At 44.2% G+C, this 14,407-nt stretch overlaps 2 protein-coding genes across 4 annotated transcripts in view; one reads left to right on the top strand and one right to left on the bottom strand.

The window, feature by feature from the left end:
* BLZF1 (basic leucine zipper nuclear factor 1) overlaps nt 1–11,900 on the bottom strand; it is a 343,666-nt gene extending 331,766 nt beyond the window's left edge. The window contains exon 1 of one of the 2 annotated variants that reach the window (XM_069636476.1): nt 11,757–11,900. The gene's annotated coding sequence lies outside the window, so the exon portion shown is untranslated. The remainder of the gene's footprint in view (nt 1–11,756) is intronic. The other variant, XM_069636477.1, reaches the window with a different exon arrangement.
* Nucleotides 11,901–12,294: 394 nt separating this feature from the next.
* Nucleotides 12,295–14,407, top strand: part of NME7 (NME/NM23 family member 7) — a 2,086,428-nt gene continuing 2,084,315 nt past the window's right edge. Inside the window, exon 1 of one of the 2 annotated variants that reach the window (XM_069636474.1) lies at nt 12,295–12,502. In XM_069636474.1, the coding sequence (XP_069492575.1) occupies nt 12,500–12,502 (3 nt within the window). In that variant the 5' untranslated portion in view covers nt 12,295–12,499. The remainder of the gene's footprint in view (nt 12,503–14,407) is intronic. The other variant, XM_069636473.1, reaches the window with a different exon arrangement.

Genomic DNA, 14,407 nt, shown 5'->3' with positions numbered 1-14,407 from the left:
CCTCTAACTTTCTAATGGATCTGTTCTTTCAGGTTAAATGCTATTGGGCAGCTAGAATGCACAGATTTGGGATTGCAGCAGGTTCACTGCTTGCAGAAAGTTAATAGATTGCCAGCTATTAGCTCTTTCTGCATGCAGTGAACCTGCAGCCCTCAACTCCCTTTGCCTTGAAAATCCCTTCATCCACAGTTTACTCAAAGATGTTAACTGCTTTTACTAGTAAATAATAAAGACAGTCCAGTGACATTGGACGGTGTGGTGAAGCTAAACCGAACCATGTTCATCTCAAGGGTCTGCCTTGGTCCCCACCAGTCGAATATTTCCATATAAATGCTGGGATTCTGTACACATTAGCCACTGTGTGCTGGAAGGTGTGGCATCAACACAGATATGCTGTTTCAAATATTTAATGAATGAGTGGCTTCTTCTCTACGGTCGCTGAAGAATAGAGCTAGAGTGCATGGTTGTGATGATGCATTTAGATAAGAATCATGCTGGAAAAGTAAATCGCTAAGGTGTGGAAAGGCAACGATTTCAAAACATAATTCCCAGGAAGGCTGTAACACACAAACTAAATATGCCACAGGAACGAATTATATTGGTTGCACTGTAGCTTTCTTCCCCAAGTTTATCTTTGAGGTGAATATTTTTTGCTTTTAGCGTCCTTATTGGAATACGTGGAAGAAAACTGAGCAAGTGAAATGAAGTTGTGTTTCCTTCATAAACTGAGCAGGAGGAGAGCTTGCAATCAGGGGGATCAAGAAAAAGGTGTTCTAGAGATGGAAGTCCATCCATAACACCAAGACTACATGGGCCATTTTAAATCAATATATGGATTATGCAGTTACCTTATAGATGCTGGGATTCAGTTTCCACATATTTCAAAGCAGAGAGTCTCAGGCACAGACAGTTAAACCTATAGTTGGTGGAAACAGTACATAGAGAAAAAAAAGGAACAGGAATCAACATGCATTAAGGAAAGGCGACTCATCTCCCTCAAGGACAGAAATGCGTGGGTTAAGGTAGGCAAAAACTGAACCAGGGAAGGGTGTGTATCTCCCAACGGAAACTGGCTCTGGATGACACCGGATAAAGGCTTGCCAAGATCTGGGTGTTCCACAGAAAGTGGAGACTCCCTTTCCCCAAGACAGGCTACATGAGGACAAAACTACTGAACAAAGTTTTAACAATGACTAAACCTCCGTCTTACAAATAAGGCTGAATACTGTACCATTTACAGTATACCAATACATTGAAGAATGCTGATTGCATCCCTTCATCCCCTTTAACAACAACATTGACAATGGAGCGGATTACAGCTGCGCTACATGGAAAAGCAGGCCAAAATGAACTAATGTGGAGCGACTTTGTGAATGAATATATGCCCAGCTCCCACTAGAAATCTTCAAGATCGAAACTATCCTAGTTAAAAGGAACACGCCCCACACGGAATTACAATAGTTACTGAGTCCTGAGGTAAAACCCGCCAACAAAAACACTGCCTCCCTTGAAGCCGTTTTGAAATGAGTCACGGACAAATCTGAAACCAAGGGAGGGACATAAAACTGAAGAGAATTAATGAAACCATGAAGAAAAAGCATAAGTGAATCTTTGCCACAGGGAGTGGGTGATGGGAGGCGGAGGGGAGAAACAAAATCTGAAATGTGTAATCTATGCCTAAGGTTGTTTGAAATGCATAAACTGAATATTTGATATCAATATACTGACATGTTCCAAATGTAGATGTATAGCAAAGTTCTCTTTCTTTATAAAAAAACAATAAAATCAAAATTAAAATTAAAAAAAAAAAAAAAACACAACACAAACATTGACAGCACTCCAGGAGTCATCATAGAAGGGAAAAAAACTGGAGGTCAGAGTGTACAGACTTATGTGAGTTGCGGTGCAGAGAAGAATTCATGGAAAGCCACAGAGACAAGTAATCAAGTATTGGGCGGCTCCAAATGGTGCAAATAATGAGCACTGAATAAGGGACTTAATGTAGAGGTTGAAGAAATGCTGCTGAAACAGGAGAGGGATAACCCAAAGACAGGTCTACGTCTACTAGACATGTGCAAGACCAAAAAGAGAAGAGCACTGAATCTTGACTGGACACGGGAAGAACAACAGAACCACTGAGAATGCCGTCCCAGCACCACAATATAGCTCATCTTCATTTTATTTGAATTCTCTGCTGCTACCATTACTTGTTCTACTCAGGATCACTGCAGTGTTGGAGTCATCACACCCACCTGTGTGTGCCAGGTCCGGGCACTACCTCTTACATGATGTGTGGGCTCCCACCCGACCCCTGGTCGCCCGTGATGGTGTGTGCTCCCACCCGACCCCTGGTTGCCCGTGATAATGTGAGTCCCCCCCGGATTGCCCTTGATGATGTGTATGTCCCCCCGGTCACCCATGATGTGCGCCCCCCCACCCCCCAGTTGCCAATGATGTGTGCGCTCCCTCCCCCCCAGTCCCCGTCATGATGTGTTTGTTCCCTCTCCAAAGCCCCCCTCCCCCGGTCGCCCATGATCTGTGATGAGGTGTGTGTGCTCCCATTCACCCCCCCCTGGTCGCCCATGATACGTGATGAGGTGTGTGCTCCCACCAACCCCCCGCCCTCCCGTGATGATGTGTGTGCGCCCATACCACCCCTGGTTTTGTATTTAACACACTGAATATTCCCCCAGCATAAACTCTCTTGTACCTATTAGGTCTCATATGTACCTGATGTAGCTCCCCACAACAAGTAGCGAAGATTTTCCATGTATGTATTCCCTGCACTACCCAGGTGCATTGTATGCCTGAGCTGTAATTACTTTGTCTACTGCACTTATTGTAACCATATTCTTAAGTTAAAGCGCCTAGATGCCCTTGGGCTTTGTGCGCTATACAAATGAAAAAAACAAAACCAAAAAGGTGGCAGTTAAGCAGGCTATGGCAACCATAGTAGTGGCAGTGATGAAATACAGAGGATAGGTCTCTGCAAAAGAGAACCCACCAGATTGTGAGTTTTAGAGGGAGGGTGTTTGTGTAAGGAGGGCAAGGGGAATGACATAGAAGAAAGCACAAGGGGCAATGCATTGGAGACTGGGAGAAAGGTCACTTCAAGTTTAAGATGAGTTGAGCATCAAGCAATGCTGCGCCATACAGTGATATTAATCAGATGGGCAGTTAGTAGTGCAAGAGGACAGCTTTATGGTGCAGTCAGGAGCTTTACCCACAAATACAGGATATGAGAATCCCAAGGAGATGGTTTTGCAGTGAGAGGTGGTGTATGGCATGAAGAAAATAGGCCCTTATGGAATCCATACCGGCAAGGGGTGGGGGTGGTGATGGTGGGTGGCGGAGTTCTCAGTTTTGTGAAAAATGGAACGGCAGCGTAATCTGAGCAGGATCGAGGAGGGCAAGCATTGACTAGTTGTCCATAGATGGCATTGCAAATTCTTTAAGATTCAGCTAGACCTGCAGCTTGGGTAACTTAGTTTACCTATTCGACCTAAGAAAAAAAATGCACTCAACCATAGCAACGGATGACAACAAACTTAAATGAGAGGTCTGTAAAATGGTGCATGTCACAACAAACCAACTTTATGTTTGAGCCATTGCTGCCACCCAGAGGCCAGCCATGCACAGTGAAACTTTTATTTGACATTTACAGCAAGGTCAATTTATATAAATAAAAATGTAAATGTTTGTTTGTTCAAAAAATCTCCGAAAGTTCTTCACCGATTGCTTCGAAATTTTGATAGAACGTTGCATTCGAATAGGCGCGTGTTTTTATATGCCTACTATGCAGAGATGTCACACCTGTGACAGGTAAAAACATGTTTTTTCTGAAAAACAGCGCCATCTGTTGGACGTAAGAGCAACACACGCTATACTAAATATTTTACTGAAAACCAGCGCCATCTGTTGGACATAAAAGCAGCTTCAGGTCTGCTTTGTCCTCAATAGAATGAACGTGACAGGCTGAGAGTGGCTGAAAGAAGTCAACGAGAAATAGCAGATCAGCGCCAAACACGACTCCGTGCTCAGGAATAACGTGATTACAATTGCCTTGCATTCTGGTACAACCCAACTGATGATTATAGTTTGAGCCGGCATGTTATCGGCACCATAACTGAAGGGTGTCCTTATTGCAAGGCTCTGAAATGTGATGGAGAAACGAAAGGAATGTGTTGCAACGCCGAGAATATTAAACTGCCTCTACTTGGATAACCGCCAGAGCCATTAAAAACTTTGCTTGCCGGATATACCGCCAAATCAAAGCATTTCCTATCTAACATCAGGAAATGCAACTCATGCTTCCAAATGACGTTGTTCGGCGCAGAAATCGTAACAGCTCAATTCATGCCAACTTGCGTTTGCAATCACCATCAACAAAGCTCAAGGCCAATTGTTAGGTTTAGACCTAGACACGGATTACTTCTCACATGGACAATTATATGTTGCGTGTTCTACAGTCGGCATATCTGTACAGACAATGGAACAACAAAAAATATTGTATACCCACAAGCATTGGAAAATTAAACATATTAGAAACGTGCGCTCTCTCTTTTCTTTCTTTTCAATTTAACCAGACTGAGCCACAGCAGCGCGTGGCCGGGGACAGCTAGTGTTAAATAAATGTTTCAAACATTCCTTGCAAACGGTACTCGCCCCTTCATAAAATCTACTTGACTATGCGAGAGGGGACAAAAACGTGCGAGCCCTGGATGAGTGTCTGTAAAATGTTAGCTGCATGAATGGACACAAATAGATATGATCAAAAGACTCTGAAAACAGTTTGGCCAGCTGTCTCCTGCAGGTGCAAATATATAATGCAATCAAAGCGACCTCTGGAGGCTAACTACAGTCTATGGTAGTACAGTTGATTGTGGATGTACAGACTGGAAGGAACTATTGATCACTACTTCGCGTAAACATCTAGTTAGCTTTGTGTGTTCAATATGGAAGATGAAAGAACTGCCCAACATAGTGGATAGTGTAGCAAGCAGAGAACTGGGCAAACTAGGTGGAATATTGTATCTTTCTATATCCTGTCTGTGTCAACTTTATATCTTTTAAAAAGACAGTCATGCAATTCCATTCTTAAAATGCAAGTTGTTAAATAATGCATAATTATAGTATTGATACTGTAAAATACTGCATCACCTCCATGCTTTACAGTAAAGTTTAGGTTAGTGTATCTGAATTTCATAATGTCAACTATATTTCATTTTGTTTGGTAAGATGCATTATGTCGACTACTGAACTTTTGAAAATGTACATGACAAAATGCTTTTGATGGCAAACGTAGTTCTGTAACCTGCAGGTTGCATACATCTTGCAACTGGTGCTCAACCCATGACTGAACCCTACTCCTTGACATTCTAGATTCTCACCCTATTGCTTTATACCATGTTCCCTGAAAGTGGTATGACCACTAACTACAATATTCCACCTAGTTTGGCCAGTACTCTGCCTGCTACGCAATCCACTCTGCTTAGTCTTTGTTTCCTCTTACATAATGAATACACAAAGGGAACTAAATGCTTATGCAAAGTAGTGATCAACAGTTCCATCCATCCGGTCTGCACATCTACAGATCTACTGCAATACCAAACACTGAAATTAACCCTCCAGAGTTCACTTTGCTTCATGGTTGCATTAGATATTACCAGCAGGAGACAGCTGGCCAAACTGTTTTCACAGCCTTTTTACCATGACTATTTGTGTCCATTCATGCAGAAAACCTTTTACATACACTCATCTATGTCCTGCAAAGTCTTTTCACCCACTCACATAGTCAAGTAGATTTTATGAAGGGCGAGTAGCATTTACAAGAGATGTTGAAACCTTTATTTAACATTTACTATGTTTGCAGTAAATGTCAAATAAAAGTGTCACTGTGCATGGCTGGCCTCTGGGTGGCAGCAGTGTGCCAAACATAAAGCCTGTTTGTAGTAACATGCACCATTTTACAGAAAACACTTTTAAATGTGTTGTACACAGTTGCTATGGGTCGGGTGCATTTCTCTTAGGTTGGATAGGTAAACTAAATTACCCGACCTGCAGGTCTAGCTGAAGTTTAAATAATTTGCAAGGCCGACTCTTCTCACTAATGTCTCATTTCAGCAGTGCATAGAAGTAGGACTTCAATTTCACTGTGAATCCCATTGTCTGCCTATTGTAGTGGGATGAGGGCGTAGGGATGGAGAGGGTAGGCAGTTTGGTGAAGTACCTTGTTCCAAATGAGGGACGACTTAAGATCAGGTAAGTAAGTGTTTGTTCTTTATAATATTACACAAGAAACCGCCTCTATGCTCCTTCCTCCATCCATCACTCAACCGTCTCTGAACTCTCTCACCATTCTATCCCAACACTCCAAACCTTCATATTCCCAACACGGAAGGAGACACGACTACAACACCCCCACCCAGATCTCAAAATAACAAAACTTAAACAAGAAATGAAAAGTTCTTCCTCATTTTCAAATTACCACAAAGCCAACTGCCTTTACTAAAAGCTAAAGTGTCTAAACTTCTGTAAGAATTTAACTCCAAACTTGCAACATAATCAACCCATCACATAATTCTTGTGCCACACACACAGGGGGGAGTGGGGGGTGGTACTCCTGACTCTCCCTCTTGAACCATCAAACCTGTGCAATACACCATGCTCACCACTCCTGTCATCTTGCTCAATATTTATGGGTGCTTCTTTCCCCAAACTCACAACTCCTCTATTGTCATCAAGTCAACAACTATGTCTACTGTCCTTCTCCCGCACACCACTACTCACACTCACCCCCATTCCAATTCCATTTGCTCAATCTATCCAAATTCCAGCTTGATCCATCCTTAATCCTCACAGCATTCGCAAACACCACACTTATCCTCACAGGATTTGAAAACCTGGAATCTCACTTACAAGGTAACACACCCCTCTCGGTCCTTAACAAATCTCCTGGTTTAAACTGTGTATTCTTACAACTCACAACACTCTGCTCCCCGACCTTAGGATCCACCAACTTCACTTCCTTCCAGTTATTCACCATGCCGGATTCAGGCTCTTTCCCTTTCATAGCCACGAACAGTGACTTTTCCATATCTCACCTGACTGGTGTTCTCATGCTTCACAGCCTTTCTGTAATTGCCACATCAACACAAGAGTTCTTTCTGATGGGTTGCTCCACTGTCTCAACCAAAACCATATTTTACCTGTCCACTAGCCTGTTGGTCTGGGATGATAATTTGACAAAACCTCCACTCTATGCCCATACACCAGCATATTTCTTCATTTCCTCATTCTTAAACTGCACACCATTGTCACCGATTATCCTCTTGGGGTATTGCTCCCTCCTAAAAATGTGTTCCCAAAACTTAATGACATCACCAGTAGCTACATTCCACACAAACTTTGCTTCAACCCATTTGGATTAATAATCCACCATCACAATGAGAAATCTTTCCTCAGCTCGCAACATGTTATACGGTAAAACTATATCCCCAACTACTCCCAAGCTTCATTAAGTCACTTCATGTCAACCAAGTCTGACTTTTCCACCTTGCAACTCTTGTCAGATTTTTGACATAGCCAACAATTTCTCACAAACCTTTTCACTGTTATGTCCATTCCCGGCCACCAATACTTCCCTTAGAGATTTTGTTTGGTGCCTGTAGATCCCAGAGAGCTTTTGCGTGCTTTCCACTTATCCAGGACACAGTCACATCCTCTTCATCAGATTCCTCTCCTGTCATATCCTTGTTTAATGACAATCTCGAGAGGAAATCTGCCACTGTATTCTTCACACCCGGAAAATGTTTAGCATCAAAACAATAATCTTGCAGCTTTATACTCAACCTCACAAGCCTTGGGGTCACCATGCACATTCCTTTTTTTGTTAAAAGTTCCACCAATGGCTTGTGGTCCGTGCAGATGATAAACCTATTCCCCCACACATACTAGTGGTAATAGTTAATGCACCACACACAGGCCAATAAATATCACTGAATAGCTCGCTTCCACTTCCAGCACTGCTTTCGACGCATGGCATAGTACTTTTTCTTGACCATCAATCACCTGCCCCTAATCCAAAAGCACTTGCATCCACTGCAATTTTAGTCTCTTTTCCAGCCACAAATCCCCCCCTCAGTTGACTGCTATTCTTTGTAAGTTGTATTACCTTCACACACTCTGCACTCCAGTCAAACGTATTCTCCTTTTTCAAAAGCCTCCTCATAGGTTCCGTCAAGCTTGCTAAACTCTTTACAAACTTCCAACTTAGGCCTGTATCCTTTTCCACTCACCAAATGTCCCATATACCCCACTTCACGCTCTCCAAATATACATTTGCCTCCATCAACTTTCAAACCCTTCTCTTTCAACCTGTTCAACACCATCGCCAACCTACAATCATGTACATTCCCTCATTTTCCATAAATTATATTATTTTCATGATAGACTAATGTCTGTTAATTGCGACAATTGTCTCTGGGGCATACTATAACTGTCTGATGGTCCTCTCATGTGCATCCAAATCCCCAGTCTCAACATGTCAGCGCAGGCAACTCCCTGTATTTACGTTGCCCCTCAGGTCCCAAAGCAGACAAGTGATCTACTTTTTACTGTGGTCAAATTGTCATGTTCTACCATCTTGGCGTAGTTTCTCCAATATTCTCTCTGTTAAGACAATTGGATGGCTGGTTTACCAGGATTGGTGAGGAAGCTTTTTCTGGAGGATGAATTATGACTCCATGCATGATGAATCACCAACAATTCAAATGAACAAATGGTCTTGAATGACAAATCAGATCATTGGTGAACTGCGATACAGTATCTCTCTGTGTGTACAACATCTCTCAGTATGTGTTCAGTAACAGTCCATCATGCATCTGATGTATTCACCCTGGTCTTGGTAATTAATCAAGAGGCAGGAACCACTCCAGACCAGGTATGTAAAAAAGGAAGATGCTTCTTTATTGTATCTTGGTTACAGGTAAAGATAGAAGTAGGAGAGCGGTAAGTAGCATCCTTCTAGTTCCTGCATCTCTCCAATAGGGTCCCAACCGTCACCTCGAGAACACTTATCCCACAACACTCCACACACATCACAACATTCTCACATTCCATTCAGCCTTCAGGCTGACACAACACAACAATAGTATCACAGGATACTACAGCATCCAACTTTTCTTTTTTCCACTCTGTTAATTCTTCATTAGAACTGGTACTTGGGGCGAGGAAAGAAATAAAGTAATCTGCAGTCAAAAAAGCTGCACGCCGTGCAATGAAGGGTCCTTTCGTCTAGTGCCATCTAGGCCTGGTGCATTTCCAACGATCCCGGCCTCAATGCCAGCAAAACTGAGATCCTTCCGATTGGAATCCCTGCCCCCTCCTTCTTGCCTTCTCTCTTGCCTCCCCACCTTGGGCTCTGCCCCTGCGCCTTCTGAAGCCATGAACCTTGGAGTCATCTTTGACTCCTCTCGCTCCTTCCTCCCTCACACTCAGGACATTGCCAAGAAGTCCCACGTTCAACTACCTTCTGAAAGGAATTCTCCCTTTTCTCACTTTCCCCCAGAGGCTCAATGTTTACCTGAACCCTGGTGCTCTCTAGGCTGGACTATTGCAACACCCTCCTCCTCAATCTACCTTATTCCACTTTGCGACACCTTCAACTAATCCAGAATATAGCAGAGTGACTTATCCTTGGCCTTAAACCCAGGAACAGAATCTCTCCTGCCCTAAAAAGTCTCCACTGGCTCCCGGTGGCTGCACTGATCATATTGAAAACCCTCTTCATCACCCACAAGGCTGCCTGGGGATCACACCACCTGCAGCGCTCTCTTACAAAATAACTCACTTCTAGGCCTCTACCCTCCTCTGGCACCAACGCCCTGTGTGCAAAGAGTTTCACTAAACAGGGGGCAGGAGGTTGTTCGCTTTCCTCAACTAGATCCCTCCTATGGAACAGTCTCCCCCTCCCTCTGTGTCTTGAGCAGGACCATCTCAAGTTCCGAAAGCACCACAAGACTTTCCTATTTTCCTCCTCCTTCCCGTCTCTGCTAATCTCACAGTTGCTGTGAATGGTGTCTTGGACCCTTATGCATCCTCGGGCCCCTGACCACTCAGACCCAATCTCCCCATCTTCTCTCTACCTTCAGCATATCCTCCACACCGAAGACTCACTTTTCCACCCAACGCGGCTCCTGGCCGCATAGCACTTATCAGACCTTGGACTTCTCCTGTGGCTCACCGTCAAGCACAGACACCCCAGCACCTACCCCACTACCCTCTTCCTTACTGCATGTGCACATTCTGCATACTCAACGGGATAGTAGGTTCGGCCGCCCATTCCCCCACTGTGTTATTTGTATATTTTTACTGTACTGCAATCTCATGTTCCTGCCCTGTTGCCGTTGGGTGCTTTGAAAGAGAATTCATTTGATGTATAAGCACAACAAGCAAACAATAAATAAATAGTCCCTTTGTTGATAGGCCAGGCACTTCCTGATGCACACACACGCCAAGTGCACATCAATAGGACCTTTCTTCTAATCTCCAACAACATTCAATTGAGGGGCGCAAGCCTAGTCTCTCTCGCGCACAGGCCGCTTATCAAATCTGACCCTGGTGGTGATCTGCTCGCCACTATGATGCACTCACCGCTAATGGTGCCTCAGCAGACGTGACAGGAACACGTCCATACATTGGGAGTTAGGGCAAATCCCCCACGCCTTCTTGCGTGGTGGGTCCGGCCCACTGGTGACCGTTCGTCGCCAAATTGAAGTACCTTGCTCCAAATGAGGGATCATGACTAAGCTCGGGCAAGTACATGTATGGAATTTTATATTACACAAGCAACCTCCTCCATGCTCCTTCCTCCATCCAGAACTCAACCCTCTCTGCACGCTCTCACCATTCTATCCCAACACTCCAAACCCTCACGTTCCAAAGGCGGAAGGAGACGCCAGTACATTTGGGTCCAGTTATTCCCCTGGATATACACTGTGTAGAGTTGGTTGTGGCTGTAAGCATGTTTAAAACAAATAAAAATTTGCTCTGATTGCTATTTCAGGTCTAGCTATAAAAGCCCTTCCGTAAGCAGTCTCTGTGGCATGTTCAGTCAGTGCACATTGCTGTTAACCAAAAGGGTGGGAATTCCCAACAGCCTAATGTAAAATTGCTAAATAATAAGAACGATCATTTACTATATAATTGCTCCTAAACGACAACTTATACATCCACACTAATGATTCTGCCAATATTCACTGCCTCGAATCAAAACCGCGATGGTGGTTTTAAATGTAAAAAAAAGGGGTCGGGGGGGGGGGGCAGAGGGCTCAATTCCGGTACAGTCCTGGCAAAATCGGGACGTCTGTCTGGTCACCCTATAAGAAACACAATGCGGTGAAGCCTCTCAGTTTCTGCTGGTGCAACGCCAAAGTGAGGGAATGCAGAAACCATGACCTCATACAGCGTACGTGAGAGCAATGCTGTGCCCCTAGAGACCCCCCCTCCCCCCAATCCTGTTAGTGAGAAGGAAAGAAAAAATGACAGAGAAAAGGGGAGACTGGTAACGATAAACAACAAAATAAACTGGGAAAGAGGCATGCATGAGGTGGTGTTCAGATTAACTCCTTGCCCCTTGTAATATTTTAGTCAAGGATCGATGAATCAAATAGCTTTTAGCCGCCGCTTCCAAATCAACACACTGCCAAACCCCCTTATATGCCGTACAATAACCCAAGTGTCTGACTGGCTCTCACCTGTCAACGCCGCTCCAGGACTGCTGATGTTCCCATTAGCTGTGCCCAGGATTCAGCCACTAAGCCAACTACACACTTCTACCTGGAGTTACGTACTTCCGTCAGCGGAGTCGGACAGGAAAAAAAGAAGGCCAACCTATTGTTAAAAAAAGCCCAAAACAATCCACATTTACAAAAAGTCTTACAATGTCTGCACGTCTTATTGATAAACACATACTACTCCGGAGGCGGATTATAGGTAAAAGTATTATTTACCGGTTGTACAATATACACATTCAAAAGTAACGTATTATTTTTTTTATGATATTTAAAATTATTTCCCAACAAAAATAAATGTAATACCAAATAAAAAAAGATGATCAGTCTTCTTTGTTTATTATGAGTAAATAGCATCTCTAACTTGAGTTGACTTACTTTTCTAGATAGTGTGGAACAAAAAGATTAATTACAAGATGGCCGCCGCCCTCTCTTATAACTAAAACGACCATGCTTTGAGTTTCTAACTCGCAGTTATATAGCATCAATATGGTTGCTGGGCAGCCTTAACGCCTTTGGTGTTGTTTTTCCGGGGTACGAGGTCAAGGCAGGGTAGCTGTTGCCACTAGAGACAAGGCCGCGGAAGTTTGATTCAGTTACTGACAACACAGCAAAGAGAGCTGCCTGTCACTTCACCCACGGCCGTAATTGAAAACAGCTGGATAGACCATCAACGTCGAATTCTGTACCAGCGAAGACTTCCAGCCATGGTGAGTAAGTTGGCACCACGCCAGACAAGCAGTTAAACTGATCGTTCTATGGTCTGTGTGGATGCACCAGTACATTCTCTCCTACCGTTGCAATTAGTACTTCAGAAAGCGTGCTATTATATATAATGTTAGTTGATAGGCACCAGTGGCCACCACGTTAGATCAGTTATCTTTTGTTGCTGCTGCTCCTAATTTCGGAGTAAATTACCTGTAGTTATTGTAATAAAACACTCCCTCCAGTTCTCAGGACAAGTGACTATGTGAATCGGCTCTGCAGAACTCTTAGGTTCTTGCATGTCAGCCATCAGTAGATTGTCTATTTTGAATTTTACTCTGCGTTTTGTAGCTTATAGAGCTGTATTTGGGCGAGAATGCAAATAATAAAACCAAGACTGTATAAGCTGCTCACGCCTCACATAGGAAGTATTATCCGTGTGAGCCTACACACACACCCGGCTCACTGTGGTGCTTACAGTTCGGGGTCCGCTTACCTCCTTGTAAAATGTAGCGTGACGCCCCATTTATTCAACCAATGTGCTGACATGCTCAGCCCAGTTCACCTTCAAGGCACACGACACTCCTCCTTTTTCATAACAATAAACACACGTTAACTATAACCAATATTACTAATTTTTCCACTGCTCCCATCTATCCTTCACCCTTCCAGTACATAATCGTGTAGATATCTGGGCAGATTTCGGGATCCTCCAGGGGATATCTTCTGCTTACTTCCAGACCTGTCTGAATACTCGTGTGAGGTCGTACTCTTCTACTTCTCTCCGGTGCTGCTGACTCCAGACTTGTGTAGGGCAGCATTTTCATAGTCATGGTCATCCTCCATTCCTGGATCCACTTTCCCCCTCTCCGGGTCATCTCTTTCCACCAGTGTTAGGAAAGATTTCCATTTCATGTGTGATTTTCCCTCCTGTTGTGTATCCTTCCCCCTCTCCACCCCCAACGTTTTGCTTTGTTTAAACACCATAATCTGACTTTACCAGAGGAGCACAGCCTTCTGCTGCACTCCTCCAGGCTTTTTCTGCCCACTTTGTTATGGGGAAACTGACATGCCCTTAAAGACAGTCAGTACTGGGAGACTTTGTTTCCCTTAATCCATGTCAATGTTGCAACTTTTCTGCAACATGTTGCAAGTGAACAAAGTACCTTACAATAAAGTGCACTTGGGTCTTCCTGTTATTTCAAAAGGCCCTAGTTAATCTCGAAGGATTTTTAGGAGTAGTGCAGATGTGCCTTGGACAGGGCTGGTGGCAGCTTATCTTTACGTGTATTTTTAACTCTTTCCTGCCAGGTAAACCGCGGTTAACACGTTTGGCACGGTTAGGTGGCCTGGCTCAAAAATGGCCATGCCACAAGGTTCTTTGTCCTGTCGTTTGACCATCTTGCCCCTTCACCCTCCCCAGGTCGAGCCGACCCGGGGCAGTCCTTATTTGGGCATGCATTTTCCTGCAAAGCGCCAAGCTTTCGCGTTCTTCCGCGTGCCTTGAGTGTGCATCCCCAGGATGTGGGCTGGACTGTCTAGTTCCAATACACATCCTGGGTGCCAGAGTCTGGTGTGCTGTGAATGCCAGGGACCACTGTGGTCCGTTATTGGTCCACGTATGGTGTCCCTGTATGTGAGCAGATATCCCATTGGGTCCTCTTCGTTTTGGCACGCAGGAGATTTTGGATAAGAGAAGGCTCAAAACACCCATACCATTTTGATCTCTGGCATTTTCACTGAACGAAGGATAGGATCCAAGTATCCTGAAACTAAGAAGCCGAGTCGAGGAACCACTGGTGACCCGCTGGAAGGTTAGGCACCCTGAGCCCGCTGTCGTCTTGTGGGACCCCTTTGCGTCTGGTTGTCATAGAAGGTCTGCGAAGACACTTTGACCCATTGGAATAGTA

This window comes from Ambystoma mexicanum, chromosome 7p (genome assembly GCF_040938575.1).
Source record: "Ambystoma mexicanum isolate Mex_15411 chromosome 7p, UKY_AmexF1_1, whole genome shotgun sequence".
NCBI classification, from domain to species: Eukaryota; Metazoa; Chordata; class Amphibia; order Caudata; family Ambystomatidae; genus Ambystoma; species Ambystoma mexicanum.
This window is presented reverse-complemented; position numbering and strand designations above follow the sequence as displayed.